This window comes from Orycteropus afer, unplaced genomic scaffold (genome assembly GCF_000298275.1).
Source record: "Orycteropus afer afer isolate SDZICR_OR568_19922 unplaced genomic scaffold, OryAfe1.0 scaffold00090, whole genome shotgun sequence".
Taxonomy (NCBI): domain Eukaryota; kingdom Metazoa; phylum Chordata; class Mammalia; order Tubulidentata; family Orycteropodidae; genus Orycteropus; species Orycteropus afer.
The window spans coordinates 7,114,763-7,125,379 of record NW_006921677.1 but is presented as its reverse complement, the minus strand read 5'-3'; the positions used below and the strand labels follow the sequence as shown (position 1 = coordinate 7,125,379).

At 38.6% G+C, this 10,617-nt stretch overlaps 1 protein-coding gene across 1 annotated transcript in view; it reads left to right on the top strand.

Annotated features, from left to right (window-relative positions):
• CCDC7 (coiled-coil domain containing 7) overlaps nucleotides 1-10,617 on the top strand; it is a 370,614-nt gene that overhangs the window by 80,246 nt on the left and 279,751 nt on the right. The window contains exon 3 of the mRNA XM_007942477.1: nucleotides 4,328-4,411. Within this exon, the coding sequence (XP_007940668.1) occupies nucleotides 4,328-4,411 (84 nt within the window). The remainder of the gene's footprint in view (nucleotides 1-4,327; nucleotides 4,412-10,617) is intronic.

Genomic DNA, 10,617 nt, shown 5'->3' with positions numbered 1-10,617 from the left:
AGAAAAAATGCTGAAAACTAAGACCTGGTAGGGGAAGATTAAGAATAATAATAAAAAGGAAAAAAGTATTAATTGTTGTTTTTATGTGCCGTTGAGTTGGCCCCGACTCATAGCGACCCCTCCTTGGGTTTCCGAGGCAGTATCACTATGGAAGTAGATTGCCCCATCTTCCTTCCGAGGAGCGGCTGGTGGGTTTATCATTGTCTTTCCAAGTTTAAAGCAGTCTGTTCTATCTTGATGTCATCTTGATTTCTTCTCCATTTGGAAGTTGTATAACTATATCATTTCCTCCTCCTTTTTACTTAGTAGTTATCATTGTTTGCAAATTGAAATCCCTAGTTCTCTAGTCAATTCATTCTTGTAAGTTTGTCTTATTTTTGGTATTTCTGTAACTGGATCGAGGAGCTCTGGTGACACATTTTGGCTGCTAACCAAAAGGTGGGGGGTTCAAACCCACCAGCCACTCTGTGGAAAAAAATGGGACAGTCTGCTTTTGTAAAGGTTTATAGCCTTGCAAACACTATGGAGAAGTTTTATTCTGTCCTATAGGGTCACTGTGAGTTGGAATTGATTTGATGATGGTGAGTTTTATTGTATATATCTGGTTGACTTCTGGGTGATATTATGTTTCCTAATCTCTAGTTGTTTTCTACTGTTGTTGGTTCTCAGTCTGAAGGACTCTCTTTAGCATTTCTTGTAAGGTTGGTCTGATTTTTACAAATTCCTTTTATTTCTGTTTATCTGGGAATGTTCTAATTTTAGGGACAGTTTTGCTGGACATATCACTATTGCTTGGTAATGTTTTTCTTTCAGGGTTTTATATGTCATCTCATAGCTTTCTTGCTTGCATGGTTTCTTCGTAGAAATGAGAACTTAGTCTGACTGGTTCTCCTTTGTAGGTAACTTTTATTTTTTTCTGAGCTGTTATCAGGATTCTTTGTCTTTGGTTTTTGGAGAGTTTGATTATGATGTATATTGGAGTGATTTTCTTTTGGGATCTATTCTATTTGGGGTTTGTTGAACTTCTGGAATCCATATCTTCTCCTTTTTTATGATATTAAGGAAGTTTTCTCCCAACAAATCTTTCAAAATTTCCTTGGTGGTTTTTTTTTTTTTTTTTTGTCTCTTCCTGTCCTGGAATTCCTGCCACATATGTTATTATCCTCTTGATGTTGTCCCACATAATCATTGGCTTTCTTCGTTTTGTTTTTTGGAATTCTTCCTCTAACAGTTTAATACTAATTTTCTTAAATTTCATGAATTCTGTCTTCTATTAATTCAATTCTTCTTTGTCTTTCCATTGCTTTATCTCTTTGTGAAATTTTAGTATGAATCTTCTGGGTTTTATTTGCTATTTTTTGTTTGGGTTCTAATTTTCCATTTATTTTGTTAATTTGTTCTTATATTATTATTTTTTTTAATTCTTCTAGAGTTTTGTCTGTGTTTTCCTTGATTTTTTTTTTTTCTGTAGTATCCTTAAACTTTCTCACAATCCATTGAAGATAGCTAGCTATAATTCTATTGAATTCCTTTTTAGGTCATTCCAAAATAATTTCTTCCTCTGGAAAAATTTTCTGGCCCTGTGTTTTGGTCACTTGTTTGAGCCATCTTGTCTTTTGAGTGTGTGTGTGTGTGTGATGGTGATTTGAATTTGTCTTTTGAAGTTGTCTTTTGTTTCTAAGAGGAGCTCTGGTGGTGTAGTGCTAAGGCACTTGACTGCTAACCAGAAGACTGGCAGTTCAAACACACCAGCCACTCCCCTGAAGGAAGATTGGGCAATCTAATTCTGTAGTGATACAACCTCAGAAACCCAAGGGGGGGGTGTCACTATGAGTCGAAGTGACTCAGCGGCAGTGAGTTTTTTTCTCTAAGATTTTGTAGTGTTACTGGTTTGCTTTTATCTGGATTTTTTTTTTTTTTCAACTATATCTGGGAAACAGAGAAGGTTTGTTTCTCTTTTTGCTAGTTTGGCAGCACTGGGGCACTCACCACCTGTCTCTGGGTGGATTTATTAGTGAGTGAGAATGTGGACAGAAGACTCTGATCACTGATCATGCAGAGCATCTGATGGCAAGCTGGGCATGTGTTGTTGGCTGCTGTCTGTCTGTGGTGGTTAAGTTTGTGTTTGGACTTAAAGCCTTCAAACTGTAAGAGAACAAACTCCTGGTTGTTAAAGCCATCACATTTGTGGTATATTTCTGTCAGAGCAGCACTAGGTAACCAGAACACTGTCAATCATATAGTAGTGGTGCTTGAGTGGGTGGTGGCCCTCACCCATTGTGTAGGGTGGCAGGTGTGGTGGGTATGGTTGGGTAAGGTCACTGGCTCTCTACTGCTGGGGAAAGACAAAGGGAGTAACAAAAGAAAGAAAAATAGTGGGGAGAGGGGAAAAAGGAAAAAGGAAAAACAAGGAAGGAGGGAAAGAGGTGAAACCTAAAAGGAAAGAAAAAGAGAAGAGGAAGAGAAACAAACAAACAAAAGCACCAAAAAATGAAAAACCAAATATGGTACTGTACTGGTGCAAATGCTAGCCACAAAATGACTACCACAGAAATGTGGCTTTTGCTATGTGGGAGTGTACACTGGTGAATATGGAGTGTCAAGGCTGGGACTACTGAATGGGCAGGAGGGGGAAGGCACTTGCACAGCTGAAATTAAAAAAAAAAAAAAAAAAGAAGAGGAAAAAAATAGCAAGGGGAATAGGAAGAAAAAAATACAGAAAAAAATAAGGGAGAGGAAGAGGGAAGAATACAGAAGAAAGGAAAAAATGCAAAAGTAAAAGAAGAGAAAGAAAGAAACTGACAGAAATGTTAACTGCCAAATGCAGCTGTGGCAGGAACATAGAGATCACTTTGGGGAAAGCACACTCCATCCACGTAGAGACGAGGACAAGGGCTGCTATTGAAGTGAGGGGGCAGGAACCTTCTCAGCAGAATCAAAAAAATAAAAAGTAAATAAAAGAAAAGGAAGAGAAAAAAGAGGTAGAGAAAACAAGAGAAGAGGAAAATAAGGGGGAGAATAGGGATGGACTAAGAAGACAAAAAAGTGGGAGTGGGGGGTGGGGAGAGAAAGAAAGAAAACAGCACAGTACCAATGAAAATTCCAGCTACCAAACATGGTTGTCTGACGACACAGCATTCTCTCTTTAGGAGTCTGTTCCTCAGACCGGGGTGGTGGGGGGTGGTGGGGGGTGTTGTGGGCAGGGCTGGTTCTGCTAACTGTGTGGGCAGCAGGAGGAGGAGCTCTTTCTCTTTGAGATGAAGAAAAAGAAAAAGGGCAAGAGAAGAAGAAAGGGTAAAAAGGATAGGAAAAGAAGAAAAGGAGGGGACTAGGAAGGAACTAAGCAGAAGGATAAAGATTAAAAAAAGAGAAAAAAATTAAAGTGGCACAGCACAGGCAGTAGGAGGAGTTTGACCAGGCCCTAGGTGTGTGGGGGGTTGGGGGGATGCTCTTCTGATCATTGAGAGGTTGTGCAAAGTAAAGGGGGAGGTCACACCTCTCTGGTTGCCTGGTAACCAGTGTAGATGCTAGTACAGGCCTGAGCAAATGGACCCAGTTATCTGGTTCCTGCTTTAATTGGGTTGCTACTTGCAGTAATTCAAAGTGGCTGTGCTGTGCTGGTTGGCAGTTTACCACTCCTTGTTCACTGTTTTCATTTAGTATCTCCTCTCATCGATATTTGATCTATTTCTTTATCCTTTCCTTTGACGCTTAGTGTTTCGGGATTGCCATTCACAGCCATTTCATTTGTTTTATTGTCTTTGTTGTAGAAGTCTGGATAGTGTTATCTGCCTGCTCTGCTGTCTTGGATCCTCCCCAACCCAGACTCATTGTGACATTTTTTATCTGAATTTTTGTCCTCAAAGTTTTCTATTGCTCATTAAGTAAGGATGGAAAACTCCAGCTTTTGGAAAGTATATTTATAGTCAGAAGTCATGGTTAGCATTCATTTTCTAACACAAAGAGATATTTATTAATAAGATAGACACATTGACAGTTACCTTTTTTTGGACCACCCAGAAATTTTAAGAGTGTAAGACTGAAAAACTTCATATTCTGCAACTGTGTAGAAGAGACAGAGCAACATACCTGGGTATGTGTCATTAACAGGCCACTTCCCAGAAATCTACTTTCTTTCTGTGATAATTTGCTAGTGTAGTATTTAAAACATGTTTTCATGTTTTATATGCTTAAAGGGACATAACTTATACAAAAATTTTGAAATGTTTTCAAGAAGTAGTCATCATGTACTAAAAAATAGATGGGCATGCATATGGATTCTGAAATGAAAATAACTTTCTGTTTTTTTTTTTTTTCTTTTCAAAAGGTTGGGGATGATCTGAATTCATTCTTGGTATATTGTTCACAGTATGCAGTTCAGCTAGAAGAAGCAGTTAAGGAAGAACGCAGTGTAAGTATTCTGTGTGTGTTACTGAGCATATAATATTATAACTTATATGGGTTGTTGGAACTTGAATGTGATTTCCGATCAGCAATATTAGCCTATGTTATAATGCCTTAGGCTCTATATTAAGGCTGGGCCCAAGATGGGTGGGCCTAGGGCTTGGGGGCTGCTTTTCCCTTGGGGGCAGCTCAATTTGAAGACTGGAGCCTGAGGTAGGCAGGGTGCAGAAGGGTTAGGAACAACTAAGGGAGATGAACTTGTCTATAAGTTTGTCCTCCTGTGGTGGCTTAAATGTTGCTGTGAGGCTGGAGGCTATGCCATTGGTGTTGCAAAATGCCAGCAGGGTTATCCATGCTGGACAGGTTTCAGTGGAGCTTGTGGGCTAAGACAGACTCAGAAGAAGGAAGAGGCCATCTACTTCTCAAACAATTGGCCAGTGAAAACCTTATGAATAGCAGTGAAACACTGTCTAATATATTACTGGAAAACTTAATGAATAGTCTTGAAACATTGTCTAATATAGTGCCAGGAGATGAGACCATCAGGTCAGAAAGCACTTAAAATTTGACTAGGGAAGAGCTGACTCCTCAGAATAGAGAGGACCTTAATGATATGGATAGAATAAAACTTTTGGGACCTCCATTGGCTGATGTGGCACAACTCCAAATGAGTAGAAACAGCTGCAAACATCCATTAATAATTGGAATATGGAATGTACAAAGTATCAATCTAGGAAAATTGGAGGTTGTCAAAAATGAAATGAAATGCATAAAGATAGATATCCTAGGTATTAGTGAGCTGAACTGGACTGGTTTTGGCCATTTTGAATCAGGAAACCATATAATCTACTACGCTGGGAATGACAAATTGAAGAGGAATGGTGTGGTATTCATAGTCACAAAGACTGTTTCAAGATCTGAAAGTACAATGCTGTCAATGATAGGATAATATCCATATGCCTACAAGGAAGACCAGTTAATACTACTATTATTCAAATTTATGCACCAACCACCACAGCCAAAGATGAGGAAATTGAAGATTTCTACCAACTTCTGCAATCTGCAGTTGATTGAACATGCAATCAGGATGTGTGGATTATCACTGGTGACTGGAATGCAAAATTTGGAAACAAAGAATAGTTACCAGTAGTTGGAAAATATGGCCTCGGTGATAGAAATAACACTGGAGAATGGATGATAGAATTTTGCAAGACTAACAACTTACTCATTGCAAATAACTTTTTTCAACAACACAAATGGCAGCTATACACCTGGACTTCACCAGATGGAGTACACAGGAATCAGATTGACTACATCTCTGGCAAGAGGTGATGAAAAAGCTCAATACCTTCAGCAAAAACAAGGAACTGATTGTGAAACAGACCATCAACTGCTCAAATGAAAGTTCAAGTAAAAGTTGAAGACAATTAAAACAAGTCCATGAGAGCCAAAATATGACCTTGATAATAAAAAAAAAACCAATCAAACTCACTGCTATCAAGTTGGATCCAACTCATAGCGACCCCTCCTTGGGTTTCCAACACGGTATCACTGCAGAAATAGATTGCCCAATCTTCCTTCCAAGGAGGGGCTGGTGGGTTTGAACCACCAGCCTTCTGGTTACCAGTCAAATGACTTAGGCACTACAACACCAGAGCTCCTAACATTGATAATATCCCTCCTGAATTTAGAGACTATCTAAAGAATAGATTTGATGTATTGAACACCAATGACCTAAAACCAGAGGAATTGTGGGATGACATCAAAACATCATCCATGAAGAAAGCAAGAGGTCATTAAAAAGCAAAGAAAGGAAGAGAAGACCAGAATGGATGTCAGAAGAGATTCTGAAACTTGCCCTTGAATGGAGAATAGTTAAAGCAAATGGAAGAAATGACAAGATAAAAAGAGCTGAACAGAAGATCTCAAAGAGCAGGTTGAGAAGCCAAAGTAAATTATTATAATGAAATGTATAAAGATCTGGAATTAGGAAACCAAAAGGGAAGAATATGCTCAACATTTCTCAAGCTGAAATAACTGAGGAAAATTTAAGCCTCAAGTTGCAATATTGAAAGATTCTATGGGCAAAATATTGACTAATGCAGAAAACATCAAAAGATGATGAAAGGAATACACAGAGTCACTGTACCAAAAAGAATTGGTTGATGTTCATCCATTTCAGGAGGTGGCGTATGATCAAGAATCAAGCCGTTAATTCAAGTCCAATGTTATTGAAGGAAGAAGTTGAAGCTGCACTGAAGAAAGTGATAAAGAACAAGGCTCCAGGAATTGACAGAATACCTATTAAGATATTTCAACAAATGGATGCCCTGTTGGGGGCACTCACTTGGCTATGCCAAGAGATTTGGAAGACAGCTTCCTGGCCAACTGACTGGAAGAGATCCATATTTGTACCCATTCCAAAGAAAGGTGATCCCACCAAATATAGAAATTATTGAACAATGTCATTAATATCACATGCAAATAAAATCTTATTGATAATAATTCAAAAATGGTTGCAGCAGTATATTGACAGATACCTTCCAGAAATGCAACCTTCTGAATCTGAAATGCAGATTCAGAAGAGGACATGGATTGAGGAATATCATTGCTGATGTCAGATGGATCTTAGCTGAAACCAAAGAATACCAGAAAGATATTTGCTTATGTTTTATTGACTGTGCAAAAGTATTCGATTATGTGGATTAAAACAAATTATGGATAACATTGAGAAGAATGGGAATTCCAGAACACTTAATTGTACTTCTGAGGAACCTGTACATAGATCAGGAGGCTGTCATTCAAACAGAAAAAGGGGATACTGCATAGTTCAGAATCAAGAGGAGAGTGTGTCAAGGTTGTATCCTTTCACCATACTTATTCAATTTGTATGCTCAGCAAATAATCCAGGAAGCTGGATTATATAAAGACGAATGTGACATCAGGATTGGAGGAAGACCCATTAACAACTTGCAATATGCAGATGACACAACTTTGCTGACTGAAATTGAGGATGACTTGAAGAACTTACTAATAAAGATTGAAGACTACAGTCTGCAGTATGGATTACACCTTGTTTTGATTACTTAGTGCTGCTCTGGTGGCATAGTGCCTAAGGCACCTGACTGCTAACCAGAAGGTTGATGGTTCAACTCTCCACACACACACCCCCCCCCCACTCCTCAGAAGGAAGGTTGGGCAATCTATCTACTTCAATAGAGATACTGCCTAGGAAATCCAAGGAGGGGTTGCTATGAGTTGGAGATGACTCAATGGCACATAACAGCAACAACAACAATAACAATAACAGTGCCACTCTGACAAGAATATACCATGAATGGAATGGCTGTAATGAACAGGAGTTTATTCTACCATTTTGGAGGCTTTAAGTTCATGTTAAAAGTGCCAGGCTCTACGGGCTGGGTGAAAGTCCCTCAACCTTGGGCTTCAGGTCTGCCTCTGTTCCTGGCCCACTGAAGCTTTTCATCACTCATCTGCTGGCTGTTGAGCCTGACAAACCCAAGGCCAACATGTAAGAAGGTCCAGTTCCGATATTACCAAACCACATAGCAGGCCATTAATTCAAGTCCATTGAAAATCCTAAGATCAGCAAAGCATGGCAGGCAACTGAACAATGACAACATGTGGGGTTCAAGCTTGCCATAAGCTAGAGACCATTCCCAAAGCTGCTGCTTATATATAGGAAGCAGACCATATCCCTAAAGCAGCTACTCAGCTGTTTGTGATAGATCCCGCTGTGGAGTTTATTGCCAGTCTTATCATGGAGAATAACTACCACCAGCAGCCCAGCCACTCAACCACACCCAGCCGAGTTAACATACAACCTTAACTACCACATACCTCAAAATAAAGAAAACAAAAAATCCTCACAACTTATCGAATAAACAGCTTTATGATAAATGTAGAAAAGATTGACATTGTCAAGGACTTCATATTACTTGGTTTCTACAATCAACACCAATGGAAGTAGCAGTCAAGACAGCAGACAATGTATTGCATTGGGAACATCTGCTGCAAAAGACCTCTTACAAGTGATGAAGAACAAAGATGTCTCCTTGAAGACTAAGGTGCGCCTAACCCAAGCCATGGTATTTTCAGTCGCATCATATGCATGTGAGAGCTGGACAATGAATAAGGAAGACCAAAGAAGAGTTGATGATTTTGAGTTGTGGTGTTGGAGAAGAATGCTAAGAGCACCATGGTCTGATAAAAGAACTAACAAATCTGTCCTGGAAAAGAGCAGCTGGAATGCTCCTTGGAAGCGAGAATGGCCAAATTTCGTCTCACCTACTTTGGTCATGTTGTCAGAAGGAACCATTCCCTGGAGAAGGATATCATGCTTGGTAAAATGGAGGGTCAACTAAGAAGAGGAAGGCCCTCAACGAGATGGATTGACACAGTTGTTGCAATGATGGGCTCAGGTATAGCAGGAATCATGAGACTGGCACAGGATCAGGCAGTGTTTCATTCTGCTGTGCATAGGGTTGCTATGAGTCAGAGATGACTCGATGGCACCTAACAACAACAACAACATAATGCCTTTAGGAGTTAGAAAGGACGCAAGAAAGCATTATTTATTTTCCTTATTCTTATCATAGGCAGTTAGAGCTGTGAATTTTCCTTTGGGTACAATGTTGATTGGGTTATTTGTATTCTCAAACATAGTATTTATATTTTGTGTGTTTTTAAAAGTAAATATGTATTACCAAAACCATATAAATAATGAAAATTAATAAGTAAAGATTTAAAAAGTAAGAAAATAAATATCACTATAATCCTATTTCCCAGTGACAACTACTGTTAGCATATTAACATATTTTTACCTTGTTTTCCTTAACAATATTAGTACTTTGAAAAAAAACAAAGAAATGATATACTTCATACTATTTGATAACTTATTTTCATCTTAATATATCCTAATCATTTTTACAGTTTGAAATTTGTTGAGTCTTTTGGCCTGGTTTAGGTTGGTTGGTTGGTTATTTTATTAAGTGTTCCATTTTTGCTGGGCAAAATAATATAGTTTCTATATACATGGTTCAAAGTTAAGCCTATGTAATGTATATGTCCAACTGTGTTCTTAATGTCATTACATAATATACCTACTTCTATGCTTTGCCTATGACCTGAATTATATTAACGTTGCTAGCTACTATTGTGTTTCTGTCCATTTTTCTCTGTTTATATATAGCAGTTTCTCATTTATATAGTTTGCTATATTAAAAAAAAAGTAAAAAAAAAAAATTAAAAAAAATAACCTAAACTCATTGCCGCCGAGTCAGATCTGGCTCATAATGACCCCTCCTTGGGTTTCCAAGTTGATATCACTATGGATGTAGATTGCCCAACCTTCCTTCCAAGGAGTGGCTGGTGGGTTTGAACAGCCAGCCTTCTGGTTAGCAGTCAAATGCCTTAGGCACTATGCTACCAGAGCTCCTAATAAGTATACACAATTAGTATGTAGTATGTATATATAATTAGTATAAAATTCCTACTGAGAGACCCAAGGCTGACATGTAACAAGGCACATTCCCGATATTACCAAAACACACGGCAGGCCATTATTAATTTAAGTCCATTGAAAGTCCCAAGATTGGCAGAGCATGGCAGGCAACTGAACAATGACTTGGCTACATGCGGGGTTCAAGTGTGCCATAACCTAGAGACTATTCCCAAAGCTGCTTCTTATATAAAGGAAATAGACTGCATCCCTAAATCCTACTGATTATTTTACATTAGTTATTAGTTATATCTTTTAATAATACAAAATGAGCCATTTTTTCCTGTTTCATGCTTTGTTTATGAGTGCTTAAGTTTGACCCAAAGGGGATTTTTGGGTGTCTTCAATGACCTGTCAGATGCAGTTGAAGGAAGTATTTCTCAGGCAAGAAGGCCAGAAAACAAATAGAATTTAGTACTCATAGGTCTGAGAGAGGAAACTACAGCATGTCTGGCTGCAGGACCATGTAGTAAGACCACACCTGGAGACAAGGCAACAACAACTTGGAATTGTAGGAGAGGGCTTATGTATGACAAGTAGGTTGAGGTGTTTGGGTTGGTGCATATTAATGTTTTATAAGTCAGTTTATAAGTTTGTGCATTAACACAGGAAAAAGGAGAAATTTTCTTCATGGGCACCTATACGGGCCTGGCCAGGAGGGCAAGGAATAACTAACAGAGTTATAAGTTTGT